Below are 21683 nucleotides of genomic sequence, written 5' to 3' on the forward strand. Positions count from 1 at the left end.
GGCTAGTAGCTAAGAACAGCCATACCATAATTATGCTTAAGTTAACCTGTCTATTTTGTGAGCTGACAACCGTCATTAAAATCTGCATGGAACCATTTGTTTTGCATTCCACTTCATGCCCAACACAGAACATACTGGTCCACTAATCAACAAATTTGTTATATATTCACCTGATAATGTGTCCCGAGCGTTTATAATATTGGGGCACCAACGCTAATGGCTGGCCAGCCGTGATTACATTAATGTCATCGTAAAGGCATTGTTATTCATCGAAATGTTGCTATACCATTAACACTAGATCTCTATTATAGTCTCTTTAGTTCTATTCAATCATTATCACTTTGCCTGGGAGCTATTCCGTTTCTTTGACTGTTGTCATCAACATTATTTGTTCATATAAAAGTGGAATCCGAAGTCTACTAATCTGTCATGTTCCACCTTTTGAGCAGCTTAGTGTTCATCGGCAGAGACAGCCTCAATTTTTTAACAGAGGCTTTTTGACGAAGTTTTACTTAGCTATACTGTGAGGCAAAACTATGATGTGTCTGATGCTATGCTAGCAACAAAGTGCTGTCACTGCCTGACTTAAGACTTTTGACACAAATCTTCAAGGTCTAGACATGCCACTCTAGCACTCCACTGAACGTTGAGTACTGAAGCCTGGATGCCACCACAACGAAGCCTACCCTTTTACAAAAACTTCATGTTGACAGGATTGATTGGCAGATTATCAGCAATAATTTCTGTAGAAATAAATTTGAGATAAAATATATAATTTTTTTAACCTAGGTCTAAAAATACTGTGTGCTTTAAAGGTTGACTTGCAACAAAATTCACATTACAGTTATTTGGTATCAAAAGATTCACCATGTCTTCCTCTGCTGTGTTGTAGGTGCAAAATATGTGGAAATGTGATTACAAGCTCTTAAGAACAGTTAATCGCAGCCATAATGAAACTGCCGTAGATTAGAATCCTTTTCCAAAACGGCTCAAATGGGACGTAGTTTAACGAGATGGCTTTTGTTTACACTTTCATGCAACCTCATTCGTCAAAACATTTTCACAAATATATTTCACGCATTCAATAAGACCATGTCTATTGTCCTTACGCGTCTATTACATCATCACTGAAATGCTTTCACATTCAGCAGTGATATATCAAAACCTACCATAAAAATTCGTTTAATTTTTCAACTTCAGCTCGAAGGAGTGCATATCATTCTCTGATAAACATGACGAGCCTGCTGGTCACCTGCGATAGTCAAAAAATGCTGCCGGAATTATTCGCACTGTTTTGCAGAAAGTATGGGTCACATGATCACATTACAACTAGATTGTTAGACCAAGCTGAAACGGAACTGTAAACTAGCGAGCATCTATATTTGGTAAGGGCTCTTCGGTAAAACCCGAAGTGTTTGTCATAAACTAGTGCTACAAGAAGTTTTATATTGAGCCTTTTATTGGCCTTTCAATTCACGTGAGAACATCACGTGCCAAAACAATAACCAAGTCATTTGACTACATCAGAGAAATAAATTGATTCCAATCTTCGGCGGTTTCGTGATGGCAACGATTAACTGTTCGTTTTTTAGCTTTTAAGAGCTTGTAATCACATTTCCACATGTTTTGCACCTACAACACAGCAGAGTAAGACATGATGAACCTTTTGATACAAAATACCTGTAATGTGAATTTTGTTGCAAGTAAACCTGTAAGTTAGATGATGAGTAAGCCTACTTATTAGTACATCTTTTGTAATTTACTATTGTGGTAGACCAAAAAATCTCAAGCACTTTGTAACCGCAGCGCTTATACAGAAAGGCGAGTATAAGTATCAGTATAAGTTATTATATTCTCAATATAATTGCTACATGCTTATATATCAGTACAAATATTTAATGGCACAATCGAGAATAGCTTGTCGAGCTTAAATAGCTTTGCATATTATATTTAAGCTGCTCTCTAACAGATGTCTTTAGAGTAACACACCCTGAACTGGAAAAAAGTACTAAAAATGCTGTTTTTGTGTCTTAAAGCTCCTGAAATTCTAAAATCTGTTGCACACCATCCGATCCAACAATATTCCTAGCTTCGCTTCAAGTTATGAACCCGAAAAATTTAGCTTACTTTGGAAATTGCCTAGAACATTTCTAAGATAAGTCTTATAACTAGACAAAAGTACTGAAAGTGCGGTTTTTGTGCATTTCACAGCTTCTAGACTTCAAGAAAGTTTGCTGCTGAAGCTTGTGAGGCTATCTACTAACACACCTCGTTTCTTGTATCCACCAAAATACCCTCTTTGCTTCAAATTGAGAACCTATAAATAAGCATGTACACTTTGAGCACCAAGTACCAGTAATGTAACATAATAACCTGTCTTTGCTTCCACTATTGAATTATTTACGTTACAATCCGATTTTCTTGAGGCAGTCACCAGACCTGCCAAACCAAGAGTGGGGCAATGCGTGAGATTTGGCTTTGGGGCAATTGATGTATCAATGATAGTACATATAAAATTGTGGAAATTGGGGCAAAAATCTCACGCATTGTCATTTTTTTTTCAGATCAGATAAAAATTTTCCGCAAAAGACCCTCCAATGGAGGTAAAAAACAAAATAGCGGAACTCAACTTAAAAGAGCAAGCTAGCTATTCAACCTCGGCACGAACTTCCCTCACCGTCCGAGGCCAAAAAGAATATCTTAACTGGTCGGTATTAATGTGGGGCAAGTAATACTTCCCAAATCGAGTAGACAATGCAGGAGGCCTTCCCTCTTTATCAGAAACACTTTCCCGGACTTTAACTCCCACATTTATATCAATATCGCCTCCGACGATTCTACTAAAAATATTTTTACGCAGTCTGGATCGTCTCTCCTCCAGCGATTCAAAAGAAGTATTTTCTCTTAAATTAGTGAAACTAGTAATTCCTTTTTTCTTAAAAATAAATTTCAGTGCTAGGTTTTGTGTCTGCTCTAATGATAAAATATCTTTTTTAAGATGTGGATCCCAAACCACGCACCCATATTCAAGGCCTGGTCTTACCAAGGATGTATATGCAGCCTTTCTAGTTCGAGCATCCGCATCTCGGAGTACCCTTCTAAGCATCCCAATTAATCGCTTCCCTTTAGATTCAATTTTGCAAATGTGTTTATTCCATTTTAAGTCACTCTGGAGCTCTACTCCGAGATACGGATTAGATAAGACGCTTTCTAGTTTTTGGGCACATAAGAAAAAAGAAGTCTCTTTATTTGACATGAGATGGGATTTTCCCACTGAAAGGTGGTAACATTTCTTTGGATTAAAACTCATCTGCCAGAGATTCGCCCAAGCCTCAAGTGAATGCATATCTTGTTGCAATGTATTGGCTTGATCTCTTGTGGCATACACCAGGGCATCATCTGCAAAAAGTCTACACTGAGAATTTACCTTATCAGGAAGGTCATTAATAAAAAGTAAAATCAACAATGGTCCGAGCAACGAACCCTGCGGCACACCAGAAGTTACAGACACAATATTTGACAGTTCATTTTCTACCTCGACTACTTGAGTTCTATTCTCTAAAAATGATGTTATCCAGTTTAAGACTTGATCGTGTATTCCATAATTTCGAATTTTATAGACCAGTTTTCGATGATTCACACAATCAAATGCTTTAGAAAAGTCTAGTATTATTATATCTGTAATCAAATTTCTATCAAAGTTCTTAGCTAGATCATCTATTGTGCAAATAAGCTGTGTTTCACAGGATCGTTTAGCACGAAATCCGTGCTGCACATCTGTAAGGATATCATATTTATCTAGGTGGGCACTTATGTGGGAATGGATAATATGTTCCAATAACTTACAACATACGCTAGTTAATGATACTGGCCTATAGTTGGCCGGATCATGCCTTGAACCTTTCTTATAAATAGGCACTACTTTTGCATGTTTCCACACTGAAGGTAATTTCGCTGTGTTTATTGAATATTGAAAAATATTTGTGAGTGGCCGAGCAAGAAAATGCGAAAAGGTTTTTAATGTAATTCCTTTTATGTTGTCAGGACCCCCAGCCTTGCCAACTTTTACACCATTCAAAAGTTTAAGTACACCAATTTCAGTTATTTATATGGGATTAGTGTCTTTAAAACGAGGTGTTGCAGGTAAGTAATCATTTTTATCCAAAGTAAAAACAGATTGAAATTGTTGGTTTAGTGCATTAGCTTTTTCAATTGGTGTTTTAGCCACCATAGCACCCTCTCTCAGTTCTTTGGGGTGATTGCGTGAGTCTCACGCCCAATGCGTGAGAGTTGACAGGTATGGCAGTTACATGCACATGCCTGGTCTACTGCATAAACGAAGAGAGAGATCGTTGAACATTCAGAGAGATAAAATACAATAAAAATAATTGTAACGACTTTCTTTCAAAGATTTTGACATAACACTTAACTACACATAATCAGACTGTTGATACCAAAGCAGTTATTTCTTTTTGCAAGTGTGTGATAATAAAGACGGACTCAATTAAAATAATAAAAGAATACTTGCACTCCGCAAAAAATGGCGGCAAATTCTTCAAAACAATATTTTGATGATACTTATCGAATAGTCTGCTTGGCCGCCCGGTCTTAATATAAGTATCAGTATGTTCATGGTCTACAATTACAAAAATGCATCGATGATGCGAAGACAACGTCGTATATGTGTGTGTAAGACTCGCTAGAAAAGGGTGGGAGTTCGATTAGATTACCTATACTAGGTTCAAGACTGATAATTGTGCAACTTTGAGCCGCTACTGCGTGGTAACAATATTTTCCGGTTGCTGCAAGTTTCTCGCCTATAGCCAAAACGGTAAAATGTAACATTAAATTTGTTACTAGTCATGTTATTACATCCAAATTTTATACTTAAATTCACGGTTATATTTCATTGTGCGTACGCTAACTTGTTTGCATTTAAAATTCAGATTTTACAAGATGTCAAGTCCCAGCATAACATTCAGAGCTATCAACAGAACAAATTTATGATAAGTGAAACGGAATTTCGTTTTGTAATGGGAAATACTAAAATGCTATAATATAATCATGCAAATTATTAACTACATTCATGGTTCTAACAGTAGGAAGGATTACGGAGACTAGTTGACAATTTTTCATGAAAATTCAAATGTCTGACGCTTCAGTTAATTAAATTCTTCTAAAGCTTAGTAAACTAAATGAATCTCAAGTCAGCATATATGCTGACTTTGCTGCTTTGACAATTATTTTTAGATTGGATAGGTATAGTTGTAGCATTGTGGTAGTAATGTATATATGGCTTAGATTTTCAGTAGCTTGCTTTTCATTCCAATTCTGTTATCATAAACTAAGAAATAATGGCGGGCGCCTTAAAATATATTCAAATTCATTTATTGTGATTTGCCTTGAACACTCTTTCTGTATTTTTGGAGTTTTAGTAGACCAGTAGTGTTTCCTTGTTTAGCTATTGAATGTGGAACACTCCCACAATGTTCACTTCAAATAACCAGTCTATTTTCAAAGTGCAGAAGCATTAAATCGGATAAATTGTCAATTTGTGTAACATCAAAACAGACAAACGATGGCATATTTTTCCAAAAGTCTATTCTATGATTATTATTAATTTCATGTCTTAGGTAAAGAATGGCTAGAATACTGGTTGGTTGCAAGCGCGTCATTGATTATGCTGTGAAAATTCGTGTGAAGCCGGACAAAACAGGAGTCGTTAAGCAGAATGTAAAACACAGCCTTAACCCATTTGATGAGATAGCAGTAGAAGAGGCTGTTAGAATGAAGGAAGCTAAAGTGGCAGCAGAAGTCATAGCTGTTTCATGCGGACCTAGTCAGTGCCAGGAAACATTGCGTACAGCACTCGCTATGGGTGCTGACAAGGCAATACATGTAGAAATTGGAGAAAAAGAATATGAGCGTGTGACATCACTACATGTTGCCAAGATTTTATCTAAAGTCACTGAGGAGGTGAAAGCTGATATAGTTATTGTAGGCAAACAGTCAATAGATGATGATAGTGCTCAGACAGCTCAGATGACGGCGTCAATTCTTGGTTGGCCGCAAGCTTCTTTCATTTCTAAAGCAGAAAAATCTGATGACATGTTAAAGATTACTCGAGAAATTGACGGAGGTTTGGAGAACATCACCGTTAAATTACCTGCAGTGTTATCAGCAGATTTACGACTAAATGAGCCACGCTATGCTACACTACCAAATATAATGAAAGCTAAGAAGAAACCAATGGACAAAAAAACTGCTGCTGACTATGGTGTTGATGTAACCCCTAGGTTTGATGTAATTAGCGTTGTGGATCCCCCAACACGTGAGGCAGGTGTTAAGGTCGAATCCGTGGATGACCTCATAGGAAAGCTAAAAGATGCCGGCGTGGTTTAGAACTAATTGAATCACATTTCTGTATCCATTCTCAAATTTAGGAGGTTTCTTACTTTTAATGTTTACTTTCATAAAGCATCACAGATAATTAGTATTTGTTATGATATCAGCTTTAAATAAAGATGCCTTTCTTCCTCGAGCATTACCTACCTCCCTCATTGCGTTGTATTGTTATCAGTTCTGGCTGTCTGATGTTTAGTTCTTACATCAATAGATCCTATCTGGTCATTTGCAACCAAAAAGTTCTTTCAGCTGGAAGCCAAATAAGCTTTTGCCCAGTTTAATCACAAGAGCCACGACAACGTAACAACAAGAACTGCAAGTATCTTTTTAGCTTGGATTTACTAGAGACTGGCATTAAGACTGGTGATGCCTGGATTACTTTCATTTTCAAGCAGACCGCAGACGGGCGTTCTTAAAAAGTGCATAGTTTATCGGCCAAACATTTTTAGTATCTTGGCAGAAGACACTGAGCATATGCGTGTGAAGTTTGAATAAAATCGGCTTAAAAATATGGAAATGCATAAAGGTTACACGGACTAACAGACACGCACACACAATGACAAAGTGGGCTTCATTAATGTAGATATATATCAGACAGAAGTGAATAATTATCTAAAAGGTAAAGCTAATAAGGAGTGTTCAACACAAAGTATAGAGCTATATCTAATAATAGTTTGAAGAATAGTTTTTACTTAAAATCCCTACTACTGTCAATTTTGAAGGATGCAGTCTAGCTGGTCATCAGATAGTTGTCTAAAAGAGCTGAAAGCCAAGTACTAGTTATTGCTCGAACTATTTATAAATAGTTTGAACAATTATAGTTGGCGATGTCCAAGCTGGTGTGGCATTGGTTTTTGCTATCATTATAGAGGTCATGGATGTTATGTAAGCAAGGGTCTTGTCTAGGGGCCTCAGAAAAATAGGCCATAGGTGGTGTCAAGATGCTCATGCTAGTGACTGCACAAATTTGCGAAGTTTATTAAGAGAAGTGCCTGGCTTGAGGAAGACATCATAAAAGCCATAATTTAAATAGACAAATTAAAAAGTAACACTGGACTCTACCACGATCACTGACTGGCAATATGCAACGACACACCTAAAACCATTGAAAACGAAAAAAATGGTTTGCAAGTTATTTTAAGAAAACCATTTGAAAATAAAAATTGAAGCAGACATGAAAATTGTCAGCTCTTTAGATGTCACTCTTGACTTAAACAAAGACTCATTCAGCACCTTCACTAAACCTAATAACATTATTTTGTATGTGCATGACTGGGCAACCACCCCCCTTGCATAACTAAAACTTACCTCTAAACATAAATAAAAGACTAAACGTACATTTTTCTAACAAATATGCTTTTGACAAAGTAAAACAACCATACCAGGCAGCACTGACAAACAGCGTATACAACCACATACTCACTTTTGAATATGCAACTCCAGCTGACATAAGAAAAACTAGACAACGGATCATAACTTGGTATAGCCAACCATTTTAATGAAATGTTAAAAATAACATAGGAAGAAAAATTCTGACTTTGATCAACAAATGCTTTCAAAAGACAAACCCACTTATATAAACGTTTTGACCAAAATATCGTTAACTTGAGCTATTCTACCATGCCTAATATTAAAAACAAAATAGAAAACCATAACAAAAGACTACTTTCCGAGCCGCTAACAACTGACATTAAAAAAGTATTTGTAGAACCAAATCAGATGGTCCACTTAACTGCAACTGTTTTCAAAAAAGCCTAAGTATACAAAGCACAAGTAAAAAGCCTTGTCAACAGCACTTCTGAAAACAACAGCACTTTAAAACAAAACATCGTAATCATAAGATCAGTATAAATAATAGCTTGGAAAGAAATACTACCGAACTAGGTAAACATGCCGGTATATAGACATTGAAAGACAGAAATATTGATTTTAACCCGGACTAGACAACTCAAAAACATGCTAAATCTTACAGCAACTTGAATAAAATGTGCAACTTGTGTCTTTTAGAAAGAAATTACATTATTAATAAAACTGACATGTTGACACTTAATAAAAGAACAGAAATTGCCTCATCCTGGCTTAAGTCGAAGGATTATTTTCTCTGTCATTTTAGTAAGAAAAATAAGCCAATCAAAACATTAGGATATTTAAAAAGCCATAATGTGAGACGACTCAATAACCCTGAGCGAACAAACGTATGCGCAAGGCATGTCTAGTGACCAAACAGCAACATTGGACTTTTATACAATAGAAGATAACTTCTTGACTAATACAACTTGAGAAATTTGTCAGAGTATTTATTGGTAAGACAACTAACCGTGTCACACAATTTTATTATCTGGTGACAAATTCTACCGTTGATGAGCTCTGGTTTAATGCTTTAAGCCCAAAGATTTATTATTATTTCTACTTAAAGTATTAAAAGTTACTGGGGCTGCCACTTTCTTGATTGTACTTGATGGTACGAAAAAACAACTTTTATACTAAATGAAATAATTTTTTGTTAGAGTATGGGTTCAAAATAATCTAGTTTAGATATTCAACTGACCCTCACTTTAAAACTATGTGATTTCAATGCGTATAAAGCTTGGTAGTTATAGGAAAGAACTGCATGATTGTGAAGATATTTATTATCTTGTGACCTAGGCCTACTGGTCTTGTCGGAGAGTCTTCTTCTCTTGTATTTTCTACATTAGTTTCTTCTGGCACGTTTGATGTATAGACAGCCTTATAACAAAAGTCATGTCTATCAAAGAAAGCTCTTTATTCAGGCAAAGCTGTTGTTGAAGGTTGACAACCGTTAGCTAATGTAGACCGAGCTCTTGACAGTCAGAAGGGTGAGTCATGTCCTCTATGTAGGTTGTGTTAGTGATAGGTGAGTAATGTTCTCTATGTAGGTTGTGCTAGTGATAGGTGAGTAATGTTCTCTATGTAGGTTGTGCTTGTGACATATGAGTCATGTCTTCTATATACGTACATGTAGGTAGTATTAGTGACAGATGAGTCGTGTCCTCTCTGTAGGTTGTGTTAGTGACAGGTGAGTCATGTCTTCTTGGTAAACTGTGCTAGCAATGGGTGAGTTTTCTTCTATGTAGACTGTGCTAGTGATAGGTGAGTTGTCTCCTCTATGTAGACTGTGTTAGTGCGGACATAACAGCTAATCATCTCGTCTTTAGTGCTGAATAAATTTTTGAAATCTAATAACAAATTTTTCAGGGTTTTCTCTTCATCTGTCTTTTCATACCCTAGTCTAAGCATTGACCTCTGTCAATGATATGGACATGGTATCAAAACTGTTTTATTTTCTTTTCAGTTTGCTCATAATGGTGCAAGCAATTTGGAATTGAATCGCTGAAAAATAACTTTTAAGCTTATATGGTTTGGCCAATATAATCACTTGAGTTTGCATACAGTTTGAAAATGCAGACAAGTGTAAATTTTGAATCTTGTTTGACAAATAGTTTGAATTTATCAATTACTGAACTCGCTGAAATAAATAAAGCAATAGATATATAATAGAATGAGACGAAGAGAAATGGAGTGGACGCGCTCTATGCTACAAATACTCGCCAAGAGTGAGCTGCCTGGTAATCACGGCCATCTCTTTGTCACTATCTTCAGCCCATTGCTCATCCCTATTGATGACGTCGACATCGTTTAGAAACAAACATATTTCATCAAACAACAGACTCTTTCGATTAAATCGAGTGAATTTGCTGCACAATATTGGTGCTACTACATGTAGACCATAATTTAGTTGACTATAACAAAGCACTAGCTAATGCATGACTCTGCTTCTACAAGGCACAACCCAGGTTATGACTTCTTCATCTACAACTTGGTAATACTAACCACTGCCTCCAGCAGGCAATCTTAAATATGAAACACAAATTGTACAATATCATATAAACTAGTTCCTACTAATTTCTTGATAAAAAACTGTTCCCATAAACATTGCTTGATTTGAAGTTAAACCAAGGTCTTGAATATACCTTTCCGAAACAGAAAATTTTACAAATAAAAAAATTAATATTATCATTGACAGGAAAGAAATGTAGATGAAATATCACAATAGCAGACAAGTAGTTTTTTGTATAAAAACTTTTTTAAAAGAAGCTCTATAAGAAGTGTATAAATGATTCAAACTGTGAAGTACTAGTAACTTGATTAGATTGACTCGCAATACAACACCCAAATAATCAACTTTAACTAATCTACATGTAATTTCAAAATGTGGTGCAGCTGAGCTATTGAAACCATTTCTTACTCTTCATAAAACCTATAATATTATATAAATTATAAATGTTGTCCCCTACATATTTATTTTGGGAAACAGAGTGAGCAACGAATGAAAACTCATACAAAATATGTATTTGAAACATGAATTTGTTTTTTTATGCTGAGCCAGTTGATATTTATCAATAAGGCTCAGTACATCTCTATCACATAATCTAAAGCATAATTCTTAACTTTCTTGGAACTAAGTATTTCCTAAGTGTCATAGTTATGTATGCATACTTATCAAATCCTTTGTCATTGCAAAGATATTTATGATATACTGTATATAGAATGGCTATTTAGAAATAGTTGTTTCATGGTGTAAAATCTGTATCAAATAGCTCAGCCGATGTGATCTTAACATTTGTGTGATGCCCTAGACAACTTGTCTATTCTTATTAACGGCATTTCCATTCAGGATATATAAGAACCTCTGAGCTATTCACGACTTTAGATAATCCTAGGTCATTTCCATGTTTTTTCTCTGGCAGAAAAAATATTTTTTGCACCCCAGATTCTTCAAAATGCAACAGTATTTTACCAATTATACCATGATGAGACAGTGTGTTAATAAATGAACTCGCTCACAATAACACTGAGTTTCTAAATGTAGGTTTACAAACTGCATGTATTTTCAAACAAACAATTAGGGATGAAAAACAATTGGACGTATCAAAAAGGTCTTTGTTCAAGTGTAGACAACTGCTGAAACTGGTCTTCGATGTAAATGTTTAGAAAATGTTTGGCACATTTTGAAAAACAGACAACTCGTTATGCTAATGCTTGTCTGTGTGATACTAGTCATTCAGCTATGAAAAGATTGGGACAAATCAGATACTAGTTTGTTGGACTGTAGAACAGTTTTCAAACAAATGACTTTGGTTGTATATAAGGAAATATCAATTTTTAAAGCAACTAATTGATCATAAAGTACCTTTTATCACAATTTGAACTCTCTCAGCTTTATTAATTGAAGATATGAAATGTTCACCATCTAGGACCTTTGCACAAATTAATACTACATGTATACATTTCCCTTCATCAAATCTGGTGTTGTTTACAGTGAGAGCTGCAGGGAGATGTCAAAACTTCCAACAAGATCGCTACTAGACTGTGAAAAGAATCAGAGACTTCTTGCTTGCAACAGAGTACTCGATGATACACTTGCTCGATGATATACTTGCTTGAAAAAGATTTGAGATGATGCCATGAAGTGCTGAAATTTAGTGTAAAATGTTCGAGCAGTCTTGTCATGAGAAAACAAGTTCTCATATATGTGCATACGAATTGAAGAATGAAACACTGACTCATCTCCAGAATATAGTGGAAAGGTGTTAAAGTGTTGATGAAAAAGACACAACCAGCAACCAAAGTATATTTGAAAATTTAATCTCTGCTTGAGGGTATAGCATGCAGTTAAAGACCCCGTCAGTTGTTCTTCTAAGGACCATTAACAAATAAACTATTCATCATAATTCAGCAATGAAGCTAATAGCAGTAACAAATGAATAAATTAAACAAAAAATCTATAATAGTGAAGGCATTAAATATCTTATCAGTCGAGTTGACCGCAAAATTTAAATAAACTAATTTAAATTATACTAAAATCTTGTTATATCATATCGAAGCGCAAAATAAGTCTTGACATTGAGAATGGCATGTGTGAGCCAACCGCTATGCATAGAGCCCTAAACTTGTCACATAGAGACGTACATCAATAGAAGAAGTCATAGCTAAGAGTGAATACTTGTCACTGATTGGTTAAACATAAAATCATAAAAAATAACAGGAAACCAGACTGTTGCAGCTATGGTGGTAGATTACTGTTTTATCAAGACTGGCCATCGACGATAAAAGTCGGTCGACACACATACATGTATCTGCAGCCCTCATAAAGGACTGCCTTTTTTCAATGATTGACAAGCCAATAGATAGAGGATGAAAAAGGCATACTTTTCAAGAAAATAAACTATCGCTGAACCAAAAGTACGCTTCAACGAGTGAGGGATATAGACCAAAAAGACTCGCAATCAGAGAGAAAAAGTGAGACATGCTGAGCTCGTGATGCATGCAACAAGCTTTTGTTCTGTTAAAAATGTGAAAAATCAGATAAGGTGTTAAACCTATCACTGCCAAACACAAATCTCCTACATGGAACACTCTACTAGGATACGCTATTATCAGTGAGAACCTGCTCATGGGTGACGCAGAGATAAGCAAAGAAAAGAAAAGGTACTACTGGAGACTATTTGATCAACTGAGGGAGCAGAGAACAGGCAGACGTGAGCTAGAGATTAGACATGCTCTGCTTACTACCAGCCATATAGAACTAGAAAATTTCAAGATGAAAATGCTACCATCTAAAACACATTCACAATATGACATAAATAAATAAATCTTTTGTTCAATAATAAATATAGCAATAGATATATAATAGAATGAGACTAAGAGAGGCCGAGTGGACGCATTCTATGCTACAAATACTCGACAAGAGTGAGTTTCCTGGTAGTCACGGCCATCTCTCCGTCACTATCTTCAGACATTTGTCCGTCGCTGTCGCTATTGATGACGTCGACATCGTCTAGAAACAAACATATTTCATCAAACAACAGACTCTTTCGATTAAATCGAGTGAATTTGCTGCACAATATTGGTGCTACTAAATGTAGACCATAATTTAGTTGACTATAACAAAGCACTAGCTAATGCATGACTCTGCTTCTACAAGGCACAACCCAGGTTATGACTTCTTCATCTACAACTTGGTAATACTAACCACTGCCTCCAGCAGGCAATCTTAAATATGAAACACAAATTGTACAATATCATATAAACTAGTTCCTACTAATTTCTTGATAAAAACTGTTCCCATAAACATTGCTTGATTTGAAGTTAAACCGAGGTCTTGAATATACCTTTCCGAAACACAGAAAATTCTCAAAACAGAAAAAATTAATATTATCGTTGACAGGAAACAAATGTTGATAAAATATTACAATAGCAGAAAAGTAATTTTTATGCAGAAACTAATTTTAAAAGAAGCTCTATAAAAAGTATACAAATGTGATGTACTAGTAACTTGATTAGATGGACTCATAATACAACACCCATTTACGAAAATAACCGATTCCAACTAATTCAATTTTAGTCGGTTAACAAGAACAAATAGATGATTTAATCCTTGGCACAGAAAATACGGCCAGAGAAATCATCCATCAAAATCTCTGAGATAACCATGTCATCACCAGCTGAACAAATGGAGTATTTAGCAATGAATGATGTAGAACTGAAAGTCAGTGCAGCAGAATTAATTGTGCTAGGATACTGTTCCATGTGAGAAATGCCATAGCTTTAAATGCCATAAAACTGCCTGATAAACCAATAACAATAACAAACAGCAAACTAATAAACAGAAGAAAATGTTATCACAGCCAAAAACAAAATCAGAAGCAAGCAATATCTTGAGAATTCTGTTTATTTCATTTGCAACAGAGCCTAACAATAGTCAACTTTTATGAAGGTGATAGGTTTCAGTAAAATCAACAAAAGACTCAGTTTTAAAATTTCAACATGTTTCTGGTCGGCAAAGTCAGTTAACTTCTACTTGACTTTACATAGATAGCCAGAAACTTATTAGACAAGGAACTCGGGCATTGCTTTATGTAGATAGCCAGAAACTTACAATAGAATAAAGACTAAACGAAAAACTCGGGCTTTGCTACAAGTACATGGCCACAAACTAATGAAACATAGAGTTGATAAACTCAGGAGAAGGATATGATTCCATAACCTCGCTAAGCGCCTTCCACTACTTTCTCCTACAGTTGGTCTCTTTTATTTCTTTATCCACACCTACTGTGTAGTTAATAAACTATTTTTCAGCAATGCATGATAAAAGGCCAAGTCTTATGAGTTGTTCTGCCATACACTCAGAGCCTAGAAAGGAACGGAAATTAATGGGCGCTTTGTACACCCGACACCTTATTGCAGTAATACATGAGTGAGTCAGAGAAAACACTATTGAGCGAGTTCAATACTTCTGCCTCACGTGAGAAAGTCTGACAATGGAGTATTGATTGTCTTCATGACGAGGAAACAAAGTGTAAATTCAACTCATTCTTCTCATGGACTGAATGCACTGTTGAGACCAGTTATGTACATGTTTAGTACTCATATATGAACTTCTCCGGCTTTTTATGAACACGCTTACTAGAATTCATTCCAAGAGTTGTACACACATTTGTCACAACAACAGAGTTATGGTGAACAAATGTTAATCTAGAAAGAGCTAATTCACAGGTTGTAATATAAGTTTCTTAAGCATGCATCTATTCAATACGTGGGTGACTAACGGTCACCCACGTAAAACACAAACAATGCACTCCTCTCAGGTCATGACACTATTTATGACAAATAGTTCCATCTGTCCAATGAAGACTGAAGGTGACAAGATATAGCCATAGTATAATTTCATGTCTGTCTATAGAGCTACAGAGAAGGCTCACACTTCTTTCCAACTAAAATACTATTGAATTATAGTATTTTTTGGACTATTAGCCGCTACTTCTGTCCGATGTTTTGAGCCATGCGACTTATTTAGAGGATGCGGCTATTCTGTGGTTTTTTCTTTCACCGCTAGGGGGGGCATTAACCTTTCACCGCTAGGGGGGGCATTAACCTTTCACCGCTAGGGGGGGGGGGGGGGGGGGGCGCATTAACTGGAATCTCCGGTTAGTGCGCCTCCAGCGGTGAAAGAAAAAATGAAACAATGCCTAACGGTACTGTTCCGTTAGGCACTGGGTTAAAAATCGTCGGTTAAAACGGAAAAGTACCTAACGGCACTGTTCCGTTTTAACCAACAAAGTTGTTGCCGTGTTAAAAAACATCGTCATGAGTTCTGCGGCCTACACAAAAGGTGCGGCCTATGTATTGTTTTATTATCGTTTTTTTGAAAATAAAGCAGATGTGGCCTTTATAGAGGTGCCGTTAATAGTCCGAAAAGTATGGTATGTGGAATCTCAGATAATTAAGGAGATGAAGGCAGGGCTACTACATAGCGCCTAGAGGCACACAGAGAATGCAGAAAGGCGCTGACACAAAATTGATGCAGTGGATAACTTAATGCTTACTTCACAAGATTGAAGCAAAAAGGCGACCTTACCTGGTTCAGAGGTAGATGCTGATGAACTCGTTGAACTCGTTGAATTGCTACATTCACTCGTGCTTCTTTTTGACTTGCGATATGCATTCGCCCGCAGTGCTTCCAGCTTTCGCCGCAGCCGTTGTCGTTCTTTAGCTAGTTGATTCTCAATCAGTGCCTGTTTACGATCCTTCTCTTCCAATGCCTGTGTAAAAAGACACAACTAGCCTTTGAACTGGTTATTCATAACTGTGCCAAGAATGCTGCAGTATTCATCCGTGACAATAGAAAAAGCTGAGATGAATGGTAATACGATGAAAAGTCGCAGGCAGTTGATTTCGAGTCATTACCATGGGTAAATTATCAAGGAGACTGAAAGTGTTCCATGGTCTAGTAAAATTGGCCAGCCTATTGTTTCGGACAGCAAGTTTAGAGCCTTCCCCTTTTCTACCCATGATCAAACCATAACTCACCATCACTCGCATGACAAAATAACCGGGTGAACATTTTATGACTGTCATATCATTATCAATACTCACCTTAATCAATAGAAAAATATACCGCCAGAGAATTCCACATATTTAATAATAAAAATATACAATAACTTATGCCCATCACATATGCTCAAGATGCTTAAAATGAGGAATTCCGGACGATTACAGCCATTTGTATGATTCACTCCTTTGACATTATCGCTGATTGCTCTTGCCCTTGTACTAGTCAAACACAATACAGCATTAGTTACGAACTTTTGAAAAATTAGCAGCTTGCTGAAAGATCTTGAACAGAATGTTGCAGAAAAGAGTTCACCTACTAGAAGCTCTTCAAGAATACTATGCGTGCATAGTATTCTTAGTAAGGCAATGTTTGATAGAAGTACATATTGATAGCTCATACCAGAGCAGAGTTGATGACCTGTTATGTCAGTTGGGACAAAGATATGCATAGCCATACATTACGTAAGAATAGAGGGGGCTAGACAGGCATGACACTCTCACATACTGGCAGTAATGAAACATAGCACAATGTAGGCGTGAAGCAGACTACATACCCTGATGTATGCTTTGGCCTTGGTTAATAGCCCTAAAGTAGTATGCCGGGCTGAGTCTGAGCCGAGGGGTACCATGTCTTTCAACCGCTCCAGACAGTGTCTAAGGTGAGCCCGCCTGCAAATCAAACATGATAGAAAACCGCTAGAAACTAGCGTATAACCTACTTACACTGTCAAAATCAATGATAGACCAGAACTTGGGAATACGGCAGGTGCGAAAATAAAGAACAGGTAGTATGAACTATTCACAGAGCCATAATGGTATAGCCACTCACTCAATCAAACAAACAGAGATATGTTTGCATTGTGCTCTCGCAGCATTTTTACAAACAATAGTCAAGCCTGTGAGACAATAGGCAAAAAGTCTCGGGAAAGCACACCATCTGCTAGTGCTTTTTCAACAAGGCAACTAGAAAAGCTCAATCAACTTGTAAAACAGTCTCTATGCATATTGATAATTCATATCACATTCAGGGCAAACACTCATGCTTCATTAAAAGAAAGAAGCTAGATTACAATGGCCAAAATCTCGTAGCTATACCTGTTTTTTTCCAGCTCATTATGGGTTGATCTACAAAGAAAAAAATGAATAAGAAATATAATACATAACAGATCTGAAGTCTTCCATAGGCTACATGCAGTATAAAATATAAGAAATTGATAGGCTACCAATGAGCAATATGTTGCCCACCTGTTTCCTTGAGATTTCTTAGATGTGGAGGCCAGGTTGTGAGAGTCTTCCTCAGTAATTGGCATTGGTAAAGTGCAGGCATAACCATGTTCAGCCTCTGAAATAACATTGTAGATTATGAGAGTCTGAAATCGACATTAGGATAAAAATTGAGTCATTTCATGCTTTAAGATTCAGATTTTTTTCCACAAATCCTTTCAAGCCTAAAAAATGCATTTATAATAACAGCCTAATGAGGAGAACAGTAGGAATTGCTGGATCTACAGTTTATGCTCAACTAACTAACTAACTGACTAAATGAAGAAGCTTTAGGAGATTTCGACTCTGCTTTTGTACTTCTTTATAAATAATTTTCAACTTCTATAACAAAATTCCTTCAAAAACAGCATTATACTATGCAAAGAATGAAATTGTCAGTTTACTCAAAGAGAATATATATCACAAATGTTAAGTGTGACCAATGATATACAGCCCCCATGGGGGGGGGGGGCTGTATATCATTGGTGTGACAGACCATTATAACAATTATAGAAACAATAACTTTCACTAGACATGATATGTAGTTTGATGCTAATTTTTGAGGCACTACGTAAGAAACAAAATGTCTAAATAGTAAATAACGAGGAACAGACGTATTTGTCGATGATCCATTTAGATAACGGGAGTCATAATTCGTTGCTATCAATTTGTATTCCAACAACAACTTTAAAAATTTTGATTTCACGCCAATAAATCGACATCAAATCTGCTATGTCACTATTACTACGTCCAAACGTTTAAGACAAAAATATACCTGACAGTGTAAGTTTATCGAAACCTACGAACCATAATACTCTATAGATTCAAATAATGGTAGATACCATAAATTATATATTAATACTATAAAATTTATCAAGATTTTTATCAGTTTTACGTACCGCGTTCTCTCCGCTCTAAATAGTCAGCAGCCAATAATAGTTGTTCAATCCTATTCATGGTTTTTAGAACTGTTGTTGTTCGAGGATGGATCGTGAGGGTAAACTGTTACTAATCAGGAACAATATTGATGAATCGCTACGGTTTAGATATGAACACGTTGTAACGCGTCAATATGTAAGGCTAAATTTCAATGGACAATACATAAAAATAGAAATATGCTATTGGTTAGAAGTATTGCCCACGCGTAAAAACAACGCCTCGAACACTAAATCCGTGTTAGATTAATGGCTATATTGTTGACATTGGACGTGATACTTTTTGTTGTATATTACCAAAGCGATTGAATGTATTGGCCATTGATGATTGCTTAATTGAAGTAAACACTGTAGTTTTACAATACGTTTCGATCAGAACTAAGTGAGTGCAATAATGTAGTTACAAACTTGGCTATAAAATGTTTATTTTTGCTCTCGTCTGTAGTACGTGTTGTGGAAGTCCGCGCTGACTAATAACTTGCGAGTGGGTTTTGCGGGCAAGTTGTCTTATACTGAAAAAGTAATAGCTTTCGTGCACAACTGCAATTGTTACAAGCAATGTGACTGGTTGATCAGTATAGCTTTTATTATGAAAGCTCTGTAAGCATGAAAAGGCAGAGAATATTCAAGTACTATTCAATACAATCTAGTTTAATGCTGAAACTAGTTTATAATGATAAGTATCCAAACAGTTACATTTGTAAATGCAAGAATGTCAAGGATGTATATATACACCCAGCTGTGCAGAGTTAAATTGTTACTGCCCTGTTGTTCTTGACAGTGGTGTAGTACTTTAAATTGTTGTTTGCTGGCTCTTCTGTCTCTCACTCGGATTCCTTCCCTTGGCGCGCTTTCTTCTCGTTTCTTCATAACACTGGCCTGCAGTTGCTTATATAGTAAGTTGTGTTATAGTTCATCGACTTTCCATGAAAGCTAGCTTGCATATTATTAGGCTAATCCCTGGTAGCTGGGCCTCTATGGCTATTAGAAAAGCTGGATTTAGCAAATCCATCGCAAATGTGTAGCAGCTCTTGGAAGTCACTTGGCCGAATTATTTAAAAAAACGTGGTAGATTTTTTGACCCCTTATTTTTGTTTGACAGTTATGGCTGGTTATAAACAGGCTGATATATATGATCACTCGAGTGACTGTCAACTTGTCATATTGATCAAGCTTGGTCATTCGCTGCTGCAACTCATTGTAGTGCTGTTGCGACTCCCTATTTTGACACATGAAATTTTGGAGGTGTACAAGTAGTCTTCTACCCATTTGTTAAATAATGAAGGATTTGTTACAGAGACACTAACCACCAATAACACATGTAATACCCTTAGTATTACTAGCAATGACTTTCACACTCGATGTGAAATATCACTATCTCCAAAGTGACCATCCACTTTTTCCTCTGGCTGAAGTTTACCAGGTCCAATAACTGTTGACTTCGAGGCTATAAAACCTACAGACAACTCAATAGAATCCAATGTGCTGTATTTATACTCTCAAATATCTAACCACGATAGAAGAATTTAACCAAAATTCGTTTTGGTTCCTTCTATTTATTTAATCACATATACTCGTCAATGCAAATTACAACAACTGCAACTAAAAGTATAACTAAGGTTAAAATAAATTTTTAGAATAAGTTTGGTTTACAATGGGCATACATCAATATTGTGACTGACAAAAGGGTCAAATCAACAGGTAGGAAAAATATAAAAGGTAATTAAAACGTAGGTATATGTTTGGTTTATAATATTTACAATAGTCTTTCGGGGGCATAACTCCGAAATAAGGCATTCAACTCAATAGACATCACACAGCCCATCTCACAATAAACTACAGTGTATTGCTTTAATTGTCTATGTTTTCTTTATCGCACGCTCCAATGCCTCCATCTTTAGCTCAATCTTCTATTAGTTATGATTTTCAATTATGATTTTAGGTACGGTCGGGAGTGATTTTTGATCACTGGTTTTTTGTTGGAGTGACTTTCTTCTTTCATATTCTCAATAATCTTGTCTATTGTTGTTTCAACCTCCTACTAGATTCATTTGGCCATTGCGATCTATTGGTTTTCTATATCCATAGACGGCCTCTAATCACTCAGAGCCTTGAAAGTTGACTTGCAACAAAATTCACATTACAGTTATTTGGTTTAAAAAAATTCACCGTGTCTTACTCTGCTGTGTTGTAGGTGCAAATTATGTGGAAGTGTGATTACAAGCTCTTAAAAGCTCAAAAATGAACAGTTAATTGCAGTCATCACGAAAACGCCGTAGATTGGAATCCCTTTCCAAAATGGCTCAAATGGGACGTATTTGAACACGATGGCTTCTGTTTACATTTTCATGCAATCTCATTTGTCAAAACATTTTCACAAATATACTTCACACATTCAATAAAACCATGTCTATTGTCCTTATGCGTCTGTTTCATCATCATTGTAATGCTGTCACTTTAAGCACTGATATCTCAAAACCAACTGTGAAAATTTGTTTAATTTTTTAACCTTAGCTTGAAAGAGTGCATATCATCCTCTGATAAACATGGCGAGCCTGTTGGTCATATATGATAGTCGAAAAATGCTGCAGAAATCGTTCGCACCATTTGGCGAAAAGTATGGGTCACATGATCAGATTATGACTAGATGATTAGACCAGGCTAAAACGAAACTGTAAAGTAGCGAGCATCTATATTTAATAAGGGCTTTCCGGTAGAACTTGAATAGTTTGTCATAAACTAGTGATACGAGACGTTTTATATTGAAGCTTTTATTGGCCTTTCATTTCACGTGATAACATCACGTGTCAAACAATAACCACAATGTTTGAGTACGTCATCGAAATAGAGATATTCCAAACTATGGCGTTTTTGTGATGGCTGCGATTAACTTCATTTTTAAGCTTTTAAGAACTTGTAATCACATTTCCACATATTTTGCACCTACAACACAACAGAGTAAGACATGGTGAACCTTTTGATACCAAATAACTGTAATGTGAATTTTGTTGCAAGTAAACCTTTAAGAGTATCCTGCTGCGACTTTTCTGTGAGTTGCTCAAATGATGCCATTAAGACGGTAGCTGGTCTTACTGGGCCTAGCTGCACAGCTCTGACAGGCTTGCTATGTACCATAGCAATGGTGGTATGGTATAAGGGACACGA

The 21683-nt window shown here is 36.2% G+C and overlaps 3 protein-coding genes across 3 annotated transcripts in view; 2 read left to right on the forward strand and 1 right to left on the reverse strand.

Moving 5' to 3' along the window:
- Positions 1-4751: 4751 nt before the first annotated feature.
- Positions 4752-6541, forward strand: LOC137403237 (electron transfer flavoprotein subunit beta-like). The gene is made up of 2 exons (XM_068089418.1): positions 4752-4831; positions 5634-6541. The coding sequence occupies exon 2, from the start codon at positions 5641-5643 to the stop codon at positions 6400-6402; it is 762 nt and encodes a 253-aa protein (XP_067945519.1). The 5' UTR covers positions 4752-4831; positions 5634-5640; the 3' UTR covers positions 6403-6541.
- A 5501-nt stretch (positions 6542-12042) lies between these two features.
- LOC137404860 (max dimerization protein 1-like) lies at positions 12043-18611 on the reverse strand. The gene is made up of 6 exons (XM_068091090.1): positions 18483-18611; positions 17566-17662; positions 17416-17445; positions 16875-16989; positions 15845-16028; positions 12043-13264 (listed from the first exon to the last, which is right to left on the reverse strand). Exons 1-6 carry the CDS (start codon positions 18538-18540, stop codon positions 13158-13160), a joined length of 591 nt encoding a protein of 196 aa, XP_067947191.1. The 5' UTR covers positions 18541-18611; the 3' UTR covers positions 12043-13157.
- A 168-nt stretch (positions 18612-18779) lies between these two features.
- Positions 18780-21683, forward strand: part of LOC137405581 (F-box/LRR-repeat protein 2-like) — a 46525-nt gene continuing 43621 nt past the window's right edge. The window contains exon 1 of the mRNA XM_068091884.1: positions 18780-18900. The gene's annotated coding sequence lies outside the window, so the exon portion shown is untranslated. The remainder of the gene's footprint in view (positions 18901-21683) is intronic.

The sequence above is a fragment of the Watersipora subatra genome, chromosome 1, assembly GCF_963576615.1.
Source record: "Watersipora subatra chromosome 1, tzWatSuba1.1, whole genome shotgun sequence".
Classification (NCBI taxonomy): Eukaryota; Metazoa; Bryozoa; class Gymnolaemata; order Cheilostomatida; family Watersiporidae; genus Watersipora; species Watersipora subatra.

Bases quoted from the DNA above. Each gene is read 5' to 3' on its own strand.
- LOC137403237 (XM_068089418.1), top strand. From the start codon at position 5,641: ATGGCTAGAATACTGGTTGGTTGCAAGCGCGTCATTGATTATGCTGTG.
- LOC137404860 (XM_068091090.1), bottom strand. From the start codon at position 18,540: ATGAATAGGATTGAACAACTATTATTGGCTGCTGACTATTTAGAGCGG. The intron at 17,446-17,565 runs GTGGGCAACATA...TTTTCTTTGTAG, and splicing joins AAGAAATCTCAAGGAAACAG to ATCAACCCATAATGAGCTGG. The intron at 13,265-15,844 runs GTAAGGTCGCCT...GTTTGTTTCTAG, and splicing joins AGCATCTACCTCTGAACCAG to ACGATGTCGACGTCATCAAT.